At 38.7% G+C, this 24,842-nt stretch overlaps 1 protein-coding gene across 4 annotated transcripts in view; it reads right to left on the bottom strand.

Moving 5' to 3' along the window:
• The window catches only part of LOC133559679 (protein FAM53B-like), a 106,093-nt gene that overhangs the window by 6,287 nt on the left and 74,964 nt on the right, over positions 1-24,842 (bottom strand). Inside the window, exons 5-6 of one of the 4 annotated variants that reach the window (XR_009808247.1) lie at positions 13,613-14,017; positions 10,036-11,928 (exon numbers count right to left, since the gene is read on the bottom strand). The exons of 1 other annotated variant lie outside the window; for it this stretch is intronic. Coding sequence is in view for 1 of the 3 variants with exons in the window: in XM_061911669.1 (XP_061767653.1) it covers positions 13,682-14,017 (336 nt within the window). In the remaining 2 variants the exon portion in view is untranslated. Of the gene's footprint in view, positions 1-10,035; positions 14,018-24,842 lie in introns of those variants that run through there. 2 more of the 4 variants (XR_009808248.1, XM_061911669.1) reach the window with 2 other exon arrangements.

Here is a 24,842-nt window from a genome sequence, read left to right as displayed (position 1 = left end):
ACACACACACATATATATATATATTTACATGTTGCCCCCCCTGAGAAGCAGTGTGACATCCCTGCTGCAGACGTAGTAGTCGCCACGCTGAAATAATACAAACACAAAGAATGGAGGCTTCACCGGGTTCCTAGCGGCGGTTCCCGCTCCACCGGCTGGACGCCGACGCCACGCAGCGCCTTAAAAGGCGAAGAAAAGGAAAAAGGAGGTCACCCTCCTGACCTCCTCTGAAGTCCTTGAGGGGAAGTTCACCAGCGTTTCGCTGACAAAGTCAAACAAGAGTTGGCTTTGAAAACACAGACAATGTTTTCCCACGTGGAATGGAGGCCGTCCCGGGTGTTGTTGATTTGTGGCAGGCAGCCTTTCCTGTAATCTCTCCTCCTCCTACAATGCTGCCTATTTATAGTCCCTTATTAGCACTCTCCCTGCCTTCAATTGTCATTTCCTGCCAGAGGGGAAACGTGTGTGTGTGTGTGTGTGTGTGTGTGTGTGTGTGTGTGTGTGTGTGTGTGTGTGTGTGTAAGCGCCTATGGCAGGGGTCACCAACGCGGTGCCCGCGGGCACCAGGTCGCCCGTAAGGACCAGATGAGACGCCCGCTGGCCTGTTCTAAAAAATAGCTCAAATAGCAGCACTTACCAGTGAGCTGCCTCAATTTTTCTTAATTGTATTTATTTACTTGCAAGTTAGTCTCGCTTTGCTGGACATTTTTAATTCTAAGAGAGACAAAACTCAAATAGAATTTGAAAATCCAAGAAAATATTTTAAAGACTCGGTCTTCACTTGTTTTAAATAAATTCATTTATTTTTTTACATTGCTTCTTATAACTTTCAGAAAGACAATTTTAGAGAAAAAATACAACCTTAAAAATGATTTTAGGATTTTTAAACACATATACCTTTTTACATTTTAAATTCCTTCCTCTTCTTTCCTGACAATTTAAATCAATGTTCATGTTTTTTTTTTTAATTGTAAAGAATAATAAATAATTTTTTATTTAATTCTTCATTTTAGCTTCTGTTTTTTAGACAAAGAATATTTGTGTATTTTTTGGGGGGGAAAATATTGCATATTTTGTGGGGTTTTTCTTTGACAAAAAAGTCATAAAACAAACAAAAAAAACATGAAAATCTAACACTTTTATGAAGAATTTTAGTGATTTTTTTTTTGTCCAAATACTATCATTACTCAAAAAATAATAATGAATCAAAATCAGTGTCGTTAAGAATTATTGACCCATTCATGGCTCCAATTACTTCACTTAAAAATGACACTTTGAAATATTTTACGGGGGGAAATATTGCATATTTTGTCTTTTTTTCTTTGACAAAAAATGCATAAAACAAACAAAAACTTACAATTGATGGATAGCTCTGAAGTTGATTTAAACACCGAAAAAATGATGACTTATTTTTAACACTTTGATGAAGAATTTTAGTGAGTGTTTTTTTTCCAAATACTTTTATTACTCCAAAAATAATAATGAACTAAAGCCAATGTTGTTATGAAATATTGACCTATTCAAGCCTCCAATTACTTCCCTTAAAAAATACACTTAGAAAATTTTTTGGGGGGAAAATATTGCATATTTTGTGGGGGTTTTCTTTGACAAAAAAGTCATAAAACAAACCAAAAAAAACATGAAAATGTAACAATTTTATGAAGAATTTTTGTGATTTTGTTTTCCAGAATACGGTCATTACTCAAAAAATAATAATGAATCAAAATCAGTGTCGTTAAGAATTATTGACCTATTCAAGCCTCCAATTACTTCCCTTAAAAAATACCCTTAGAAAATTTTTGGGGGGGAAAATATTGCATATTTTGTGGGGGTTTTCTTTGACATAAAAGTCATAAAACAAACCAAAAAAAACATGAACATGTAACAATTTTATGAAGAATTTTAGTGATTTTGTTTTCCAGAATACGGTCATTACTCAAAAAATAATAATGAATCAAAATCAGTGTCGTTAAGAATTATTGACCCATTCATGGCTCCAATTACTTCACTTAAAAATGACACTTTGAAATATTTTACGGGGGGAAATATTGCATATTTTGTCTTTTTTTCTTTGACAAAAAATGCATAAAACAAACAAAAACTTACAATTGATGGATAGCTCTGAAGTTGATTTAAACACCGAAAAAATGACTTATTTTTAACACTTTGATGAAGAATTTTAGTGAGTGTTTTTTTTCCAAATACTTTTATTACTCCAAAAATAATAATGAACTAAAGTCAATGTTGTTATGAAATATCGACCTATTCAAGCCTCCAATTACTTCCCTTAAAAAATACCCTTAGAAAATTTTTTGGGGGGAAAATATTGCATATTTTGTGGGGGTTTTCTTTGACAAAAAAGTCATAAAACAAACCAAAAAAAACATGAAAATGTAACAATTTTATGAAGAATTTTAGTGATTTTGTTTTCCAGAATACGGTCATTACTCAAAAAATAATAATGAATCAAAATCAGTGTCGTTAAGAATTATTGACCTATTCAAGCCTCCAATTACTTCCCTTAAAAAATACCCTTAGAAAATGTTTTGGGGGGAAAATATTGCATATTTTGTGGGGTTTTTCTTTGACAAAAAAGTCATAAAACAAACAACAAAAACATGAAAATCTAACACTTTTATGAAGAATTTTTGTGATTTTGTGTTCCAAATACTGTCATTACTCAAAAAATAATAATGAATCAAAATCAGTGTCGTTAAGAATTATTGACCCATTCATGGCTCTAATTACTTCACTTAAAAATGACACTTTGAAATATTTTACGGGGGGAAATATTGCATATTTTGTGTTTTTTTTCTTTGACAAAAAAGGCATAAAACAAACAAAAACTTACAATTGATGGATAGCTCTGAAGTTGATTTAAACACGGAAAAAATGATGTCTTATTTTTAACACTTTGATGAAGAATTTTAGTGTTTTTTTTCCCCAAATACTTTTATTACTCCAAAACAAATAATGAACTAAAGTCAATGTTGTTATGAAATATTGACATATTCAAGCCTCCAATTACTTCCCTTAAAAAATACATTTAAAAATTTTTTTTTGGGGGGGAAATATTGCATATTTTGTGGGGTTTTTCTTTGCCAAAAAAAGTCATAAAACAAACAAAAAAAACATGAAAATCTAACACTTTTATGAAGAATTTTAGTGATTTTTTTTTGTCCAAATACTATCATTACTCAAAAAATTATAATGAATCAAAATCAGTGTCGTTAAGAATTATTGACCCATTCATGGCTCCAATTACTTCACTTAAAAATGACACTTTGAAATATTTTACGGGGGGAAATATTGCATATTTTGTCTTTTTTTCTTTGACAAAAAATGCATAAAACAAACAAAAACTTACAATTGATGGATAGCTCTGAAGTTGATTTAAACACGGAAAAAATTATGACTTATTTTTAACACCTTGATGAAGAATTTTAGTGAGTGTTTTTTTTCCCAATACTTTTATTACTCTAAAAATAATAATGAACTAAAGTCAATGTTGTTATGAAATATTGACCTATTCAAGCCTCCAATTACTTCCCTTAAAAAATACACTGAAATATTTTGGGGGGGAAAATATTGCATATTTTGTGGGGTTTTTCTTTGACAAAAAAGTCGTAAAATAAACCAAAAAAAACATGAAAATGTAACAATTTTATGAAGAATTTTAGTGATTTTGTTTTCCAAATACTGTCATTACTCAAAAAATAATAATGAATCAAAATCAGTGTTGTTAAGAATTATTGACCTATTCAAGCCTCCAATTACTTCCCTTAAAAAACACCCTTAGAAAATTTTGGGGGGGGGAAATATTGCATATTTTGTGGGGTTTTTCTTTGACAAAAAAGTCATAAAACAAACAACAAAAACATGAAAATCTAACACTTTTATGAATAATTTTAGTGATTTTGTGTTCCAAATACTGTCATTGCTCAAAAAATAATAATGCATCAAAATCAGTGTCGTTAAGAATTATTGACCCATTCATGGCTCCAATTACTTCACTTAAAAATGACACTTTGAAATATTTTACGGGGGGAAATATTGAATATTTTGTCTTTTTTTCTTTGACAAAAAATGCATAAAACAAACAAAAACTTACAATTGATGGATAGCTCTGAAGTTGATTTAAACACGGAAAAAATGATGACTTATTTTTAACACTTTGATGAAGAATTTTAGTGAGTGTTTTTTTTCCAAATACTTTTATTACTCTAAAACTAATAATGAACTAAAGTCAATGTTATGAAATATTGACCTATTCAAGCCTCCAATTACTTCCCTTAAAAAATACCCTTAGAAAATTTTTGGGGGCGAAAATATTGCATATTTTGTGGGGGTTTTCTTTGACAAAAAAGTCATAAAACAAACAAAAAAAACATGAAAATCTAACACTTTTATGAAGAATTTTAGTGATTTTTTTCCCCCCCAAATACTGTCATTACTCAAAAAATAATAATGAATCAACATCAGTGTCGTTAAGAATTATTGACACATTCATGGCTCTAATTACTTCACTTAAAAATGACACTTTGAAATATTTTACGGGGGGAAATATTTCATATTTTGTGTTTTTTTTCTTTGACAAAAAAGGCATAAAACAAACAAAAACTTACAATTGATGGATAGCTCTGAAGTTGATTTAAACACCGAAAAAATGATGACTTATTTTTAACACTTTGATGAAGAATTTTAGTGAGTGTTTTTTTTCCAAACACTTTTATTACTCCCAAAATAATAATGAACTAAAGTCAATGTTGTTATGAAATATTGACCTATTCAAACCTCCAATTACTTCCCTTAAAAAAAATTGGGGGGGCGGGGGGATATTGCATATTTTGTGGGGTTTTTCTTTGACAAAAAAGTCATAAAACAAAAAAAAAACATGAAATCTAACACTTTTATATAAAGAAGAATTTTAGTGATTTTGTTTTCCAAATACTGTCATTACTCAAATAATAATAATGCATCAAAATCAGTGTCGTTATGAATTATTGACCCTCCAATTACTTCACTTAAAAAATACACTTAGAAATATTTTTTGGGGGGGAAATTTTGCATATTTTGTGTTTTTTTTCCTTGACAAAAAAAGGAATAAAACAAAGAAAAAAACATGCAAATCTAACAAAAACATACAATTGATGGATGGTTCTGAAGTTGATTCAAGCGCTGCAAAAACGTATGACTTAATTTTAACACTTTTATGAAGAATATTAGTGAGATTTTTTTCAAATACTGTCGTTACTCCAAAAAGTATATATATATATATATTAAAAAAAACAACACCTCAACACCCAGCAATATGTTTGGATGAGGAAAGGTGAGGTCTCCTCTTTTACTTTGTCAGACCAGAAAATCATAACGGCCTACATTTGCTTTAATCTGTGGAAAAGTTTGGACACCCCTGAAGGAGATGTTCACCTTCCTTCAAGGTCGCCTCCAACCGGGACTTCCTGTTTGTGGACATAACCTCCCTTCTGCAGTCGGGCCTTTCCTCCCGTCTGAGAACAACAATCTGTCCTCCCGTCTGCCTGCCTACGCTGAAAACACCTTTGATGGCGACCATAGCAGCCTTTAATGCAACTTTTGATGATTAAAAGTATCAAAATATGGTAAAGAACATATTACATATTGTTATGAAGGTGTCTGTTACTACATTATATATATATACATACATACATATACATACATACATACATACAAGTACATAAATATATATATATATATATATATATATACATATACATATGTATATATATGTATACTTGCAGTGTGTATATTGTACATATTACATATTGTTATGAAGGTGTCTACATTATATATATATATATACAAACCCCGTTTCCATATGAGTTGGGAAATTGTGTTAGATGTAAATATAAACAGAATACAATGATTTGCAAATCCTTTTCAACCCATATTCAGTTGAATATGCTACAAAGACAACATATTTGATGTTCAAACTCATAAACATTTTTTTTTTGCAAATAAACATTAACTTTAGAATTTGATGCCAGCAACACGTGACAAAGAAGTTGGGAAAGGTGACAATAAATACTGATAACGTTGAGGAATGCTCATCAAACACTTATTTGGAACATCCCACAGGTGTGCAGGCTAATTGGGAACAGGTGGGTGCCATGATTGGGTATAAAAACAGCTTCCCGAAAAAATGCTCAGTCTTTCACAAGAAAGGATGGGGCGAGGTACACCCCTTTGTCCACAACTGCGTGAGCAAATAGTCAAACAGTTTAAGAACAACGTTTTTCAAAGTGAAATTGCAAGAAATTTAGGGATTTCAACATCTACACTCCATAATATCATCAAAAGGTTCAGAGAATCTGGAGAAATCACTCCACGTAAGCGGCATGGCCAGAAAACAACATTGAATGACCGTGACCTTTGATCCCTCAGACGGCACTGTATCAAAAACCGACATCATTCTCTAAAGGATATCACCACATGGGCTCAGGAACACTTCAGAAAAACACTGTCACTAAATACCATTCATCGCTACATCTGTAAGTGCATGTTAAAGCTCTACTATGCAAAGCGAAAGCCATTTATCAACAACATCCAGAAACGCCGCCGGCTTCTCTGGGCCCGAGATCATCTAAGATGGACTGATGCAAAGTGGAAAAGTGTCCACATTTCAAATTGTTTTTGGAAATATTCGACATTGTGTCATCCGGACCCAAGGGGAAGCGAACCATCCAGACTGTTATCGACGCAAAGTTGAAAAGCCAGCATCTGTGATGGTATGGGGGTGCATTAGTGCCCAAGGCATGGGTAACTTACACATCTGTGAAGGCACCATTAATGCTGAAAGGTACATACAGCTTTTGGAACAACATATGCTGCCATGTAAGCGCCGTCTTTTTCATGGACGCCCCTGCTTATTTCACCAAGACAATGCCAAGTCACATTCAGCACGTGTTACAATGACGTAGCTTTGTAAAAAAAGAGTGGGGGTACTTTCCTGGCCCGCTTGCAGTCCAGACCTGTCTCCAATGGAAAATGTGTGGCGCATTATGAAGCGTAAAATACGACAGCGGAGACCCCGGACTCTTGAGCGACTGAAGCTCTACATAAAACAAGAATGGGAAAGAATTCCACTTTCAAAGCTTCAACAATTAGTTTCCTCAGTTCCCAAACGTTTATTGAGTGTTGTTAAAAGAAAAGGTGATGTAACACAGTGGTGAACATGCCCTTTCCCAACTACTTTGGCACGTGTTGCAGCCATGAAATTCGAAGTTAATTATTATTTGCAAGAAAAAAAAATAAAGTTTATGAGTTTGAACATCAAATATGTTGTCTTTGTAGCATATTCAACTGAATATGGGTTGAAAAGGATTTGCAAATCATTGTATTCTGTTTATATTTACATCTAACACAATTTCCCAACTTCTATGGAAACGGGGTTTGTATTCATATTGTTATGAAGGTGTCTACATTAAATATATATTTGCAGTGTTTATATAAAACGTTGATGGAGGGTTTAAAAGTTTGAGTGCTACAACAGTGACTTGCATCAGTTGCATCTTCCAAGTGTGTTTTTACCATTTTTAAAATCCTGATAAAAAAAAAGACATGCATGTTCTTGTCTCAATGATTGTGAAAGATGGGAAAATTGCAAAAAAAGTGAAGTTCCCCTTTAATAGCAACAGTAATTCAGTACAGTTTGAGTCACTTGGAAATATTAGTGTCGGCCTACTTACTGTTGTGTAAATGTTCTGATGATTAGTCTGCAGAAGACATTTTAAGTTGGTGGTCTTTTTATGAGAGAAAATGAAGCAGCAGGGTTTACGTGTCTTGTCGTAAAAAAAGGTCAAATGTGTCCAAATGTCTTTTTATCCAACGCATTTTATATTCATATCAACTATGTGTCTATCGCGATATGGACTGATAGTGTTTTACCAACCCAGCTCGAGTATGTGCTGTAAATTGAAATACTTTTAGAGGACCTTGAAGGCAACATTATGGACTCTCATTGGTCGAAGTGAAGAAGTGGTTTTCACTTCACAGGAGTCGTAGTTTTGATGTCTTCAGTGATAATCTACAAACCCCGTTTCCATATGAGTTGGGAAATTTTGTTAGATGTAAATATGAACGGAATACAATGATTTACAAATCATTTTCAAATTAACTTGGAATTTCATGGCTGCAACACGTGCCAAAGTAGTTGGGAAAGGGCATGTTCACCACTGTGTTACATCACCTTTTATTTTAACAACACTCAATAAATGTTTGGGAACCGAGGAAACTAATTGTTGAAGCTTTGAAAGTGGAATTCTTTCCCATTCTTGTTTTATGTAGAGCTTCAGTCGTTCAACAGTCCGGGGTCTCCGCTGTCGTATTTTACGCTTCATAATGCGCCACACATTTTCCATGGGAGACAGGTCTGGACTGCAGGCGGGCCAGGAAAGTACCCGCACTCTTTTTTTACAAAGCTACGTCGTTGTAACACTTGCTGAATGGGGCTTGGCATTTTCTTGCTGAAATAAGCAGGGGCGTCCATGAAAAAGACGGCGCTTAGATGGCAGCATATGTTGTTCCAAAACCTGTATGTACCTTTCAGCATTAATGGTGCCTGCACAGATGTGTAAGTTAACCATGCCTTGGGCACTAATGCACCCCCATACCATCACAGATGCTGGCTTTTGAACTTTGCGTCGATAACAGTCTGGATGGTTCGCTTCCCCTTTGGTCTGGATGACACGATGTCGAATATTTCCAAAAACAATTTGAAATGTGGACTCGTCAGACCACAGAACACTTTTCCACTTTGCATCAGTCCATTTTAGATGATCTCGGGCAAAAAGACGGCGGCGTTTCTGGATGTTGTTGATAAATGGCTTTCACTTTGCATAATAGAGCTTTAACTTGCACTTACAGATGTAGCGACCAACTGTATTTAGTGACAGTGGTTTCCTGAAGTGTTCCTGAGCTCATGTGGTGATATCCTTTAGAGATTGATGTCGGCTGTTGATACAGCGTCGTCTGAGGGATGGAAGGTCACGGTCATTCAATGTTGGTTTCCGGCCATGCCGCTTACGTGGAGTGATTTCTCCAGATTCTCTGAACCTTTTGATGATATTATGGAGCGTAGATGTTGAAATCCCTAAATTTCTTGCAATTGCACTTTGAGAAACGTTGTTCTTAAACTGTTTGACTATTTGCTCACGCAGTTGTGGACAAAGGGGTGTACCTCGCCCCATCCTTTCTTGTGAAAGACTGAGCATTTTCTGGGAAGCTGTTTTTATACCCAATCATGGCACCCACCTGTTCCCAATTAGCCTGCACACCTGTGGGATGTTCCGAATAAGTGTTTGATGAGCATTCCTCAACTTTATCAGTATTTATTGCCATTTTCCCAACTTCTTTGTCACGTGTTACTGGCATCAAATTCTGAAGTTAATTATTATTTTCAAAAAAAATTGAACATCAAATATGTTGTCTTTGTAGCGTATTCAACTGAATATGGGTTGAAAATGATTTGTAAATCCTTGTATTCTGTTTGTATTTACATCAAACACAAATTCCCAACTCATATGGAAACGGGCTTTGTACTAAATAGTCATGAAAATAAACACTCTTGGCATTCTCTGGATGAGTTTGAAGTGAAAACCATTTCAGGTGACTACCTCTTGAAGCTCATGGAGAGAATGCCATGAGTGTGCAAAGGGTGGCTATTTTGAAGAAACTAGAATATAAAACATGTTTCGGTTATTTCACCTTTTTTTTTGTTGAGTACATAACTCCACATGTGTTCATTCATAGTTTTGATGTGACTATCTACAATGTAAATAGTCATGAACATGAAGAAAATGAACACATTATTATTTAAAAATACGCAACTTTTTAAAATTCAAACTGACACGTGAGGTGTATTTGCACCAAGTACCGGGTCGGTATGGTTGATACCAGCCTGATTTTTACCCGGTATCGTAGCGTAAAGACGATCAGTGGTATCGCACGTCATCCAATGAAAGGTGTGGACGCGGCGTTGAAAATGAAACAAGACAGTCGGTAGCAAATGGAGATTTATTTCCATGTCGGTTCTGTAAGAAGAAAGCCTGCCAGCTCTCGCTCCGTTACACAAAAAAAAAAAGAGTCACTTAGAAAAATAAACATTATCATATCAGAACTAATAATCGGAGAGATTCTGTGTGTTAAATTGAAATATACAATTTGCATATAAGAAACTCGAGAATGTGATTAGGGAATAACACCTCCATAATCTCATATTGCCTCTCCTCATGTCTCTGTACCAACACAACATTGAGTGCATTTGACTTAGCAAGCCTTTTTTATTGGACTCTCTCCTCCAGGGACCGTGCTACCTTGGATATCCTTTAGAGTAGTCAGTGTACAGAAGGCCATTGTTTAAACTGGCTGGCGACACAAAAGGACGAGCAGGACATTTGTGTCATACCTGATATCCAAAACTCTTCCACATGTACAGTCCTGGTCAAAAGTTTACGTACACTTGAAAAGAACATCATGTCATGGCTGTCTTGAGTCGCCAATCATTTCTACAACTCTTATTTTGCTTGTGATGTAGTGATTGGAGCACACACTTGTTGTTCACAATGAAGTTTGCTTCCGGGATAAAGTGAACATCTGTTCAGTATTTTAACGTAAAAGTGTTTGATTCTGAGGCATTAAAAGCCACAAAAATGCAAGGCTCCATCCGACCCACAAACGCTGGCTGAGTAACAACAACGTAAACGTTACCCGGGGGTTAGTTAACATTGCTGTACGTATACTTTCGACCCAGCACTTTCGCTCATATTTCTCAGCAGAGCCATAATAAATTCAGAAAAGAAGAAAACTTCAAGAATGTTTTTTTTGTTGTGACCAACAAGTATGTGCTCCAATCACTACATCACAAAAAAGTAAGAATTAGAGATGTCGGATAATGGCTTTTTTGCCGATATTCCGATATTGTCCGACTCTTTATGACCGATTCCGATATCAACCGATACATACAGTGGTGGACTTAATACAATATTATGCCTAATGTTGTTGTGATGCCCCGCTGGATGCATTAAACAATGTAACAAGGTTTTACAAAATAAATCAACTCAAGTTATGGAAAAAAAATGCCAACATGGCACCGATATATTTAGGGACCGATGTCCCTTTGGGACAGAGAACCCTATTGAATTTCTAAGGTTTTATTATTATTATTCCGCCGCCTCTTTTAGCTCTTATTTGACCCCCTTAACATGCTTCAAAACTCACCAAAATTGCAATCTAATGAAAAAACAAACAAACCCCAAAACTCAAAATTGCGCTCTGGCGCCCCCTAGGAAAAAACACAGACAAAACTGCTTGTAACTTCCGTTTGGAATGTCGTAGAGACATGAAACAAAAACCTCTATGTAGGTCTGACTTACACCTAGATTTCATACACTGACCTCCTTCAACAAAAATCAACAGGAAGTTGGCAAAAACCCCTTCAAAACAAAAGTTTCCTAAAAAATGTCATTTTTGCCTCTTTGAGCTGTAATTGACCCCCTTAAAATGCTTCAAAACTCACCAAACTGGACACACACATCAGGACTGGCGAAAATTGCGATCTTAAAAAAAAAACAAACAAACAAAAAAAAAAAACCTCTAAATTGCGCTCTAGCGCCCCCTAGGAAAAAACACAGACAAAACTGCTTGTAACTTCCGTTTGGAACGTCGTAGAGACATGAAACAAAAACCTCTATGTAGGTCTGACTTACACCTAGATTTCATACACTGACCTCCTTCAGCAAAAATCAACAGGAAGTTGGCAAAAAACCCTTCAAAACAAAGGTTTCCTAAAAAATGTCATTTTTGCCTCTTTGAGCTGTAATTTGACCCCCTTAAAATGCTTCAAAACTCACCAAACTGGACACACACATCAGGACTGGCGAAAATTGCGATCTAAAAAAAAAACAAAAAAAACTCAAAATTGCGCTCTAGCGCCCCCTAGGAAGAAAACAGACAAAACTGCTCCTAGGAAGAAAAAACGGACAAAACTGCTTCTAACTTCCGGTAGGAATGTCGTAGATACATGAAACAAAAACTTCTATGTAGGTCTCACTTAGACCTACATATCATTAATTTATATCCTTCAGCAAAACTCATCAGGAAGTTGGCAATTACCCCGTCAAAACCAAAGTTTTGTAAAAACCCGTCACCTTTTTTCAAACATTATCTTCTCTGAGCGCGTTTGTTGTGTCGGCTTCAAACTCGCACAGGAGAGAGATTGAACCCTTCTGATTAAAAGTTGAGAAAAGAGTTTTAATAACTGCTCCGGTTTTGATTTTACAAGCCTTCAAAGAACCGCTACGCTGATGCTGATGCGCTGCTGCCGTCTCAAGATGGCCGCTTAAAAGCAGGAAGCACCAGCGTGACCACACAATGCAGAGAAGGTAGATACTGTGCGGGTAAAGATATGTTGACTGGATGAAAGAAGGAGGCACCAGTTTGACTCCATGATACAGAGAAGGTAGGTAATGTGCAGGTAAAGATATGTTGTCTGAGTGATGGCAGGAAGCACTAGCGTGTATGGGTGAAAGAAAGAAGCACCAGTGTGACCCCGGGATGCAGGGAATGTAGGTAATGTGCAGGTAAAGATATGTTGAAGGGATAAAGGCAGGAAACACCAGCAAAAGTCAGTCCTGTCCATCGCTGCTTGCAGTTTTAACTATTCTTTATTAGTATACAGCGGATGTTCTCCCGAAATGTGTTTGTCATTCTTGTTAGGTGTGGGTTCACAGTGTGGCGCATATTTGTAACAACGTTCAAGTCGTTTATACGGCCACCCTCAGTGTGACCTGTATGGCTGTTGACCAAGTATGCGTTGCATTCACTTGTGTGTGTGAAAAGCCGTGGATATTATGTAATCGGCAGTGCCTCCAATGATGTTGCCCGGGTGGAAATCGGGAGAAATTGGGGAGTATGGTCGCCCCGGGAGATTTTCGGGAGGGGCATTGAAATTGGGGAGACTCCCAGGAAAATGGGGAGGGTTGGCAAGTATGACTGGGGGACACAACTGCTCTGGACTCCTCCCTACGTCCGGGTACCACTCAGTACAGCGGCGTTTTAAAAAGTCATACATTTTACTTTTGCAAACCGATACCGATAATTTCCGATATTACATTTGAAAGCATTTATCGTCCGATATTATCGGACATCTCTAATAAGAGTTGTAGAAATGACCGGAAACTCAAGACAGCCATGACATGATGTTCTTTACACGTGTATGTAAACTTTTGAGCAGGACTATGTGCTGTGAATATGGCGTCCAGGTTAATAAGGCCATCGGGGTGAATGGATGAAGTCGTATTGCCGGAGTCCACTTTGGAATCGTGACGTCCATGTGAACCCGTAAAGCTCATCCAGTCTACATTCAGCAAAGTCCGAGAGAAAGGTCCATGGTCCTGCGCCTACTTTGGGCCGTACAAAAACCAGAAGCGACAAGACGCTGGAAGGGTGACCAGGTCGGAAGACAGCTGGGGGATTTTTCTTTTTTTGTTTTTCTTTAAGACTAACCCCCACGTTTACTCTCCGGAGCAAACCCCGATAAAAACAACTAAAGACAGTCAGAGTCCGAGGCAAATACCTTTCTAGCGGTCGCGGTCATCGTCCTTACCCCGTCGCAAAGTCCATTCCGGACGTAGTCCTCCAAGGTTCAGTTCCTCTCAATCTGCTCAAGATCCAGCTCTCCCCCGAGCTGGAAAATGTCCCTGTTGGCGCCGCAGTCGCCCTCCCAGAGGTCGAGGTGACCCGGCACGGGCGACCCGGACGGCGATTCCACGCTACAGGCCGAGTCGCTATCCAGTTCCTCGTCGGAAGAATCCTCCTCGTCTCCCGGCGCTTCAAGCCGGGGCTCCAGTCCCAGCTCGGACACGGCGGTGAATCCCGCGTCGGGTCGGCCGGCGGGCGGGTTCGACGCCGGCGGGCTTGATTGGCAGCTGTCGAAGAAGGAAAAGCCGGGGCAACTCAAGCTCTGGAAAGTCTGAAGTTGCTGTAAAAGATAGACGAAACATGAGTGTTTGCATCAAATATTACACGGACCAGACTCACCGACGTCAACATCCAGGAGGGCAACTTCCTCAACACCTTTTTCACCAGCATAGTTTACTTTAGTCTTTATTTGAAGGGACGATGCACAGAAACATTAAGCTCGAAGACAGATATGTTCTGTACCAGATTATAGCTACCGTATTTCCTTGAATTGCCGCCGGGTATATAGTATGCACCTGCCTAGAATTATTGCCGGGTCAAACTCGTATCGGTAAATATTATTTTTATTAGCACAAGTCTAAAATTTCCACCGGGTCAAACTCGTCACGTCACGAGTGACACTTCACCTGTCATCATTTTCAAAATGGAGGAGGCTGATTTCAATCATTTGAAATCGCATAAAGGGAAGAAGATTAAGAGCTATTCAGTAGGATTTAAGGTCCAAGCTATTGAATATGCTAAAAAGAACAGTAAGCAGCTATGTTTTATCAATATACCGTAGCTGCGTGTGTCAAATAAGAGTCATTAAATGACTCCCGCCTCCTGGTGGTAGAGGGCGCTAGTGATCCTTCTTGCGACTACTCGGCTGCAGAAGAAGTGACAACAAGCAGCAAGAGTGAGCAGCGATCGTTTATTTTTCCTCTCGCTTGCACTTTTAACATGGAGGATTACATATCTAAAATAAAAGTTTTCTAAACTGGACTTTCAATCGAAGCAGGAGGTAATAAAGGAAGATCTCCATCGAGAGACTTTTAAAACTGAAGAAAGATAAGGAAGACTTCTATAAACAAGTTATCGATGCTTTTGATCAGAAAGAGCTGCGCATGGACTTCATTTATAAGTAAAGGTAAGACCATAATAACGTATTTTTTAAATTAAATGTGCTTTTCATGATGGTATCCTTACATCACACTCAAATTTTTAAGCGCAGGCCTAAATTTACCGCATGCCTTTGGTAAACGCCGGAGTGAGAAGAGGTTTTAAATTAATTAGCGCCCTGGCGGGAATTTAAGGAAATACAGTAAATAGCTCATTTCCATCCGCAGTCCCTGACTACCTAAATTAAAAGGATACAAAAAAAATCATGCAATAAAATTATGACAATAAAATCATGTCATATCATGTAATCAAATTAAGAAAAGTCATAAAATGCCCTTTCATGGACACAGACTTAAAATACAACCACACCTCATTTACATCATCACACAAAGACAATACATGCTCTTGTTCACATCTGTCATCATTTGTAAAAACAACCATGATTTTTACACACACACCTCACAATTTACAACAAAAATGCTGTCATGGATAAATATAATACACATTAAGTTGATATGTCAGACATAGTGGCCACCTTATTGACCGTGTGAGCAGCTTTGATTGCTCCGAAGCCACTTTTTAACTTTAGCATCGCCACAACTCTAAATAACAAGCTGTCCCACCACTCTGGTCGCTTTGGTGTAGAACACATGAAAGCCTACTACAGAAAGCTAGAAATATCCAACAACCATTTCAAATTAGAAATGGTCTCAGCAGACGAGGTGCTCAAGAAATTGAGCGCGCTCCACCTAAACTAGAGCACCGGCCTTGACTATGTTCTCTCCAGGTTCCTCAGGGACTCTGTCACCACCATGAATTGATTTACATGGACGGAATATGTACTGTACTGTGCAATCTACTAATAAACGTTTCAATCAATCAATCAATCGATCAATCGAACAAGGCCAAGTACCAAAAGATTTCAAGATAGCAAGAGTAACTCCCCTTTTTTTTAAAAAAGGAAGCAAAATTAGAACCTGGCAACTACCGACCTGTTTCTATACACAGTTCCATTTCGAAAGTAATGGGAAAAATACAAACCCTGTTTCCATATGAGTTGGGAAATTGTGTTAGATGTAAATATAAACTGAATACAAATCATTTTCAACCCATATTCAGTTGAATATGCTACAAAGACAACATATTTGATGTTCAAACTCATAAACATTTTATTTTCTTTGGAAATAATCATTAACATTAGAATTTGATGCCAGCGACACGTGACAAAGACGTTAGGAAAGGTGGCAATAAATACTGATAAAGTTGAGGAATGCTCATCAAACACTTATTTGGAACATCCCACAGGTGTGCAGGCTAATTGGGAACAGGTGGGTGCCATGATTGGGTATAAAAGCAGCTTCCATGAAATGCTAAGTAATTCACAAACAAGGATGGGGCGAGGGTCACCACTTTGTAAGCAAATTGTCGAACAGTTTGAGAACAACATTTCTCAATGAGCTATAGCAAGGAATTTAGGGATTTTACCATCTACGGTCCGTAAAATCATCAAAAGGTTCAAAGAATCTGGAGAAATCACTGCACGTAAGCGATGATATTACGGACCTTTAATCCCTCAGGCGGTACTGCATCAGAAACCGACATCAGTGTGTAAAGGATATCACCACATGGGCTCAGGAACACTTCAGTTGCTTGCTACATCTGTAAATGCAAGTTTAAACCCATTTATCAACAACACCAAGGAACGCTGCTGGCTTGGCTGGACCCGGGCTCATCTAAGATGAACTGATGCAAAGTGGAAAAAGTGTTCGGTGGTCTGACGAGTCCACATTTCAGATTATATTTGGAAACTGTGGACGTGGTGTCCTCTGGAACAAAGAGGAAAATAACCATCTGGATTGTTATAGGCGCAAAGTTTAAAAGTCAGCATGTGTGATGGTATGGGGGTGCATTAGTGCCCAAGGCATGGGTAACTTACACATCTGTGAAGGCACCATTAATGCTGAATGGTACATACAGGTTTTGGAGCTACATATGTTGTCATCCAAGCCACGTTATCATGGACGCCCCTGCTTATTTCAGCAAGTGTTACAACAGCGTGGTTTTGTAAAAAAAGAGTGCGGGTACTTTCCTGGCCTGCCTGTAGTCCAGACCTTTCTCTCATGGAAAAATGTGTGGCGCATTATGAAGCGTAAAATACGACAGCGGAGACCCCGGACTGTTGAAGGACTGAAGCTCTACATAAAACAAGAATGGGAAAAAATTCCACTTTCAAAGCTTCAACAATTAGTTTCTTCCTTAAAAGAAAAGGTGATGTAACACAGTGGTGAACATGCCCTTTCCCAACTACTTTGGCACGTGTTGCAGCCATGAAATTCTAAGTGAATTATTATTTTCAAAAAATAATAAAATTTATGAGTTTGAACATCAAATATGTTGTCTTTGTGGTGCATTCTATTGAATATGGGTTGAAAAGGATTTCCAAGTCATTGTATTCTGTTTATATTTACATCCAACACAATTTCCCAACTCATATGGAAACAGGGTTTGTATATATCTATATATATATATATATATATTCCATCCATTTCCTACCACTTGTCTCTTTCGGTGTCGCGGGGGGGGGCATCTCAGCTGTATTCGGGCGGAAGGCGAGGTACACCCTGGACAAGTTGCCACCTCATCGCAGGTGAGGTGGCGACATCATAATCATTGATTTAAAAAGTAGTTTGCCCGCTGAAAAAGTGTGGGAACCTCTGTACTGGAGTTAGTTTTGTCCGTAGATGGAATGTCATCTTAAAGTTTTCCTGTATTTGTCAGTTTTTAGGTTTGGCTTTACGCTGCCTGCCTCGTGTACCTGCACATGAAGGAGACATGTGCAAAGCCATCGCTGAGTAGAAATAAAACCGTGCAAAGTCGCAAAAAAAAAAACGCCGTCTTGTTTCTGCTCTCGTCGGTGAGGAAGCTCTTCACGAAAAGCCTTTCCCAGGGTTAAACACTCCTTAAAGTGGCCCGGCGGCAGATGTTGGAGGACAATATAAACCATGTGTCGCGCTCAAAATGTTCGCAAGGGTGGGGGGGGGTCGTTACTTCAGCTGGGAGCGCTTCAGGTGCTAATGAGAGTGGGTGGAGGTCACCCGGGTGGAAAAAAAAAGGGGATTTATACACCAGCTCTGTTCAGTCCCCCCGCCCGGTATTCCTTGACTACTAATTATCACAGACTAAAGGACAGAAGGGCTTGCTGGTGGGGGAGCTTTGAGAGCTGCCACCTCACAATGTGCTTTCCATAAAAACCCACTGGGACCTGGGTGGGTCTGCTGGAAGTTTGAGAGCGAGAGGAAAAAAAGGGGGGAGCACACACACACACACACACACACAAACACACACACACGCGCACACACACGCACACACACACGTATTTGTTACCTTCTTGAGACCTCCGAAAAATGCCTACCTCTTTAGGACTACCCTTTCTAGATATATAAAGATGTGTATTTACAAACATTAATAATATATACAAACCCCGTTTCCATATGAGTTGGGAAATTGTGTTTGATGTAAATATAAACAGAATACAATGATTTGCAAATCCTACAAAGACAACATATTTGATGTTCAAACTGACAAAGATTTTTTTGGGGCAAATAATCATTAACTGTAGAATTTGATGCCAGCAATATGTGACAAAGAATTTGGGAAAGGTGGCAAAAAATACTGATAAAGTTGAGGAATGCTCATCAAACACTTATTTGGAACATCCCACGGGTGTGCAGGCTAATTGGGAACAGGTGGGTGCCATGATTGGCTATAAAAACAGGTTCCCAAAAAATGCTCAGTCTTTCACAAGAAAGGATGGGGCGAGGTACACCCCTTTGTCCACAACTGCGTGAGCAAATAGTCAAACAGTTTAAGAACAATGTTTCTCAAAGTGCAATTGCAAGAAATTTAGGGATTTCAACATCTACGCTCCATAATATCATCAAGAGGTTCAGAGAATCTGGAGAAATCACTCCACGTAAGCGGCATGGCCAGAAACCAACATTGAATGACCGTGACCTTTGATCCCTCAGACAGCACTGTATCAAAAACCGACATCAATCTCTAAAGGATATCACCACATGGGCTCAGGAACACTTCAGAAAACCACTGTCACTAAATACAGTTGGTCGTTACATCTGTAAGTGCAATATAAAGCTCTACTATGCAAAGCAAAAGCCATTTATCAACAACATCCAGAAACGCCGCCGTCTTTTTGCCCGAGATCATCTAAGATGGACTGATGCAAAGTGGAAAAGTGTTCTGTGGTCTGACGAGTCCACATTTCAAATTGTTTCTGTAAATATTCAAAATCTTGTCATCCGGACCAAAGGGGAAGCGAACCATCCAGACTGTTATCGACGCAAAGTTGAAAAGCCAGCATCTGTGATGGTATGGGGGTGCATTAGTGCCCAAGGCATGGGTAACTTACACATCTGTGAAGGCACCATTAATGCTGAAAGGTACATACAGGTTTTGGAGCAACATATGCTGCCATCTAAGTCCCTGCTTTATTTAAGCAAGACAATGCCAAGCCACATTCAGCATGTGTTACAACAGCGTGGCTTCGTAAAAAAAGAGTGCAGGTACTTTCCTGGCCCGCCTGCAGTCCAGACCTGTCTCCCATGGAAAATGTGTGGCGCATTATGAAGCGTAAAATACGACAGCGGAGACCCTGGACTGTTGAAGGACTGAAGCTCTACATAAAACAAGAATGGGAAATAATTCCACTTTCAAAGCTTCAACAATTAGTTTTCTCAGTTCCTAAACGTTTATTGAGTGTTGTTAAAAGAAAAGGTGATGTAACACAGTGGTGAACATGCCCTTTCCCAACTACTTTGGCACGTGTTGCAGCCATGAAATTCGAAGTTGAATATTGTTTGCAAAAAAAATAAAAAAAGTTTATGATTTTGAACATCAAATATGTTGTCTTTGTAGCATATTCAACTGAATATGGGTTGAAAATGATTTGCAAATCATTGTATTCCGTTTATATTTACATCTAACACAATTTCCCAACTCATATGGAAACGGGGTTTGTACACATTGAGAGTGCAAACACTGCCAAAAGTCAATCAATAATCAGCTTTTTAAACATCACTAAATCATTTTCTTTTTGAGGTCGTTAGATTTTGTGTTTTGTTTATTTTCATTGGTCCTATTTTAACTGCTTTTTTAATTACATAAATAAGGTTAATTGTTTTTTTTTAGCACTTTGCTTTTCCTTTTTTTTTTTTTAAATGAACAACACATTATTAGTCATTTAATTTCCTGAAAGAGCAGCACAGTTACAGTATAAATAATTATGAATGAATTAGTCATCTTTGTCAGTAAGCACATGCCTGAAATAACTTAAGCTGCATTTTTAGAAGTCAATGGAAAAATTACAGCCCTTTAATGTGTTTGCTTTATTATCGGATTATAATCGTTAAGATAATAGTTGACTATGAAAAAAGGAGTTAGTTGCAAAGTGTACTTGCAGTTGCAGCTTACATCCCACCATCATAGGACTCTCTTACTTTTCAGCACTGTGAAATGAGGTCAAAGCAGATATTGGCGTAAACAACATTCTGAGACTAAATGCTCCAAGGAAAAGCCACAAGCAGGCCTCGGACTTTCAAACAAAGGAGGGAAAGACATGCGAGGAAGGAATCTTTTAACTCCCTCCCGACTACACGGTCCTGGGCCATCAATCGCTGCTCTGGACTGGACTGAGGACAGAAACAGAGTTAAGACCTGCCGTGGCGGAGACAACCTGGCAAGATCTTCCCACGCGCCCGCTGGTCCGCTATGATCGCCACCACGTCTGCCATCCCAAGAATGGAGCGACAGAAAGGAGGACCTCGCGTGAATAACAAGCTCTGCTAACCTTTGCGTTAACACGGCCAGGGGACAAAACCGTGCGAGTGGCACGGTCTTTTTTCCTCAAAAGCTCCGCCAACAATCATCCCCAGGCTGGCCTAAAAATGAGAGATAAGTCTGACAGCCTCTACCGGGAGGAAAAAACACAATGGCGAGCCAAGGCGGAAGGGAGAAACACAAGCCGGCGGACTTAGCCGAGGAATGCGATGGACGAGTATGAAATATGAAATACAGTGTCCGACCAAACCGAGTGCACTCCTCGCATTCCGGCAAAAACTTGTGCTATCTTCTCAAGCGACTTTACCGAACGTGTGTCAAAGTCAAGCCCCTGGGACCAGATCTGGCCCACCTCATCACTTTATGTGGCCCGCAAAAGCCTGGAATTATTATGCATCTTTTCTGACTACCGTATTTCCTTGAATTGCCGCCGGGTATATAGTATGCGTCTGCCTAAAATTATCATTGGGTCAAACTCGTCTCACAAAATAATTAGCGCATGCTTAGCATTACCGCCGGCTCAGGATTAACGCCAGGTCAAACTCGTTTCGCATAATAATTAGCATACGCCTAGAATTTCCACCGGGTCAAACTCGTCACGTCACGAGTGACACTTCACCTGTCACCATTTTCAAAATGGAGGAGGCTGATTTCAATCATTTGAAATCGCATAAAGGGAAGAAGATTAAGAGCTATTCAGTAGGATTTAAGGTGCAAGCTTTTGAATATGCTAAAAAGAACAGTAAGCCGCTATGTTTTATTAATATACCGTAGCTGCGTGTGTCAAATATGAGTCAAACGACGGGTCAAACTCGTTTCGCATAATAATTAGCATACGCCTAGAGTTTCCGCCGGGTCAAACTCATTTCGGAAAATAATTAGCATACGCCTAGAATTTCCACCGGGTCAAACTCGTCACGTCACGAGTGACACTTCACCTGTCATCATTTTCAAAATGGGGGAGGCTGATTTCAATCATTTAAAATCGCATAAGGGGAAGAAGATTAAGAGCTATTCAGTAGGATTTAAGGTCCAAGCTATTGAATATGCTAAAAAGAACAGTAAGCCGCTATGTTTTATTAATATACCGTAGCTGCGTGTGTCAAATATGAGTCATTAAATGACTCCCGCCTCCTGGTGGTAGAGGGCGCTAGTGATCCTTCTTGCGATTACTCGGCTGCAGAAGAAGTGACAACAAGCAGCAAGAGTGAGCAGCGATCGTTTATAATTTCCTCTCACTTGCACTTTTAACATGGAGGATTACATATCTAAAATAAAACAGTAGGAGGTAATAAAGGAAGATCTCCATCGAGACAGAGAGACTTTTAAAACTGAAGAAAGATAAGGAAGACTTCTATACACAAGTTATCGATGCTTTTGATCAGAAGGAGCTGTGCATGGACTTCATTTATAAGTAAAGGTAAGACCATATTAAAGTTCTTTTAATTTAATGGGCTTTTCATGATGTATCCTTACATCACACTCAAATTTATAAGCGCAGGCCTAAATTTACCGCATGCCTTTGGTAAGCGCCGGAGTGAGAAGAGGTTTTAAATTAATTAGCGCCCCGACGGCAATTCAAGGAAATACGGTAAATATATTCAACTTTTCATTTCAATCAAGCAATTTCCTATCTTTGAAACCTGATTTAATATTAAAATACAAACATGCTTTTTGTTAGATTATTTAAGATTTTTTTTCAAAGCAAGTCGTGCAAATTTTGTGCACGGCCAAAATGATTCCTACATTAAAATCAAAAAAAGGTAGATCAGTCGCCCAAATTTTACAGTAGATGGAAACAAAACTGTGGTATCTTTCTTTACATTTCCAGTAATATGCTTTACACTGAAAATGATTTACCCTTTGCCAAAATTCAACATCTTATTTCGAGAAATTGCAAGAGCTATTTACCTGCATCATAATCTTAATTTTATCATGAAAAATATATTTTGTGTGCTATCTACTTAAAAATGTTAAAATATATAAGACATTTTGCTTTTCCCCACATGGAAAATCTTGTTTAAAGATTCTGCAGCATCTCGAAAATGCAAGTTAAATAATGCTTATTTTCAGAATAAAATACGTATTTTTAACCTGAAAGTCCTGCGGATTTATATATACAAACATTAACTTAAGATATCTTATCAAGTAAAATTAACTTCCTGCATGGACAAATAATTTCACTGTTTATTTGTAATTTTTTTTTCCTAAAATCAAGTATTTTTATTCCATATTTTGCCAAATCTTTATTGCAGTGTAAAAACACCCTGAATTTTACACTGAAATCCTTGCGACTGAGCAAACCCCAAAAGCAGTGAAGTTGTGTAAATGGTAAATAAAAATAAAAAAGCTAATTTTGGATTTCGATGCCTGCAACATGTTTCAAAAAAAGCTGGCAAAAGTGTCAAAAATGACTGAGAAAGTTGAGGAATGCTCATCAAACACTTATTTGGAACATCCCACGGGTGAACGGGCTAATTGGAAACAGGTGGGTGCCATGATGGGGTGTAAAAGCAGCTTCCGTGAAATGCCAAGTATTTCACAAACAAGGATAGGGTGAGGGTCACCACTTTGTCAGCAAATTGTCGAACAGTTTTAGAACAACATTTCTCAACGAGCTATTGCAAGGAATTTAGGGATTTTACCACCTTTGCTCCGTAACATCATCAAAAGGTTCAGAGAATCTGGACAAATCACTGCACGTAAGCCATTATATTACGCACCTTAGATCCCTGCATGAAAAAGCGACATCCGTGTGTAAAGGACATCACCACACGGGCTCAAGAACGCTTCAGAAAACCACACTCAGTAACTACAGTTGGTCGCAAGTTAATACTTTGATATGCAAAGCCAAAGCTATTTATCAACAACACCCAGAAACGCTTTGCTGGGCTCGGGCCGAGCTCATCTAAGATGGACTGATGCCAAGTGGAAAAGTGTTCTGTGGTCTGACGAGTCCACATTTCAAATTATTTTTGGAAACTGTGGACGTCGTGTCCTCTGGACCAAAGAGGAAAAGAACCACCCGGATTTTTCTTGGCGCAAAGAATAAAAGGCAGCATGTGTGAAGTGAATTATGTTTATATAGCGCTTTTCTCAAGTGACTCAAAGCGCTTTACATAGTGACACCCAAAATCTAAGTTACAATTAAACCAGTGTGGGTGGCACTGGGATCAGGTGGGTAAAGTGTCTTGCCCAAGGACACAACGGCAGTAACTAGGATGGCACAAGCGGGAATCGAACCTGCAACCCTCAAGTTGCTGGCACGGCCACTCTACCAACCGAGGTATGCCGTGTGATGGTATGGGGGTGTATTAGTGCCCAAGGCAACATATGTTGCCATCCAAGCAATGTTATCACGGACGCCCCTGCTTATTTCAGCAAGACAATGGCAAGCCACGTGTTACAACAGCGTGGCTTGGTGGAAAAGAGTGCGGGTACTAGACTGGTAGTCCAGACATTGCAAATGTGTGATGCAATATGAAGGCTCAAATATGAAGCAGGAGACTGTTGAACAACTTAAGCTGTACATCAAGCAAGAATGGGAAAGAATTCCCCTTCAAAAATGTGTTTTCTCAGTTCCCAATCAATCAATCAATGTTTACTTATATAGCCCTAAATCACTAGTGTCTCAAAGGGCTGCACAAACCACTACGACATCCTCGGTAGGCCCACATAAGGGCAAGGAAAACTCACACCCAGTGGGACGTCGGTGACAATGATGACTATGAGAACCTTGGAGAGGAGGAAAGCAATGGATGTCGAGCGGGTCTAACATGATACTGTGAAAGTTCAATCCATAATGGATCCAACACCGTCGCGAGAGTCCAGTCCAAAGCGGATCCAACACAGCAGCGAGAGTCCCGTTCGCAGCGGAGCCAGCAGGAAACCATCCCAAGCGGAGGCGGATCAGCAGCGCAGAGATGTCCCCAGCCGATACACAGGCAAGCAGTACATGGCCACCGGATCGGATCGGACCGGACCCCCTCCACACGGGAGAGTGGGACATAGGAGAAAAAGAAAAGAAACGGCAGATCAACTGGTCTAAAAAGGGAGTCTATTTAAAGGCTAGAGTATACAAATGAGTTTTAAGGTGAGACTTAAATGCTTCTACTCCCAAACCTTCACGGAGTGTTGTTAAAAGGAAAGGCCAT

Source organism: Nerophis ophidion, linkage group LG09 (genome assembly GCF_033978795.1).
Source record: "Nerophis ophidion isolate RoL-2023_Sa linkage group LG09, RoL_Noph_v1.0, whole genome shotgun sequence".
NCBI lineage: Eukaryota > Metazoa > Chordata > Actinopteri > Syngnathiformes > Syngnathidae > Nerophis > Nerophis ophidion.
The sequence above is the reverse complement of the archived record's forward strand: the minus strand, read 5'-3'. Positions and strand labels throughout refer to the sequence as shown.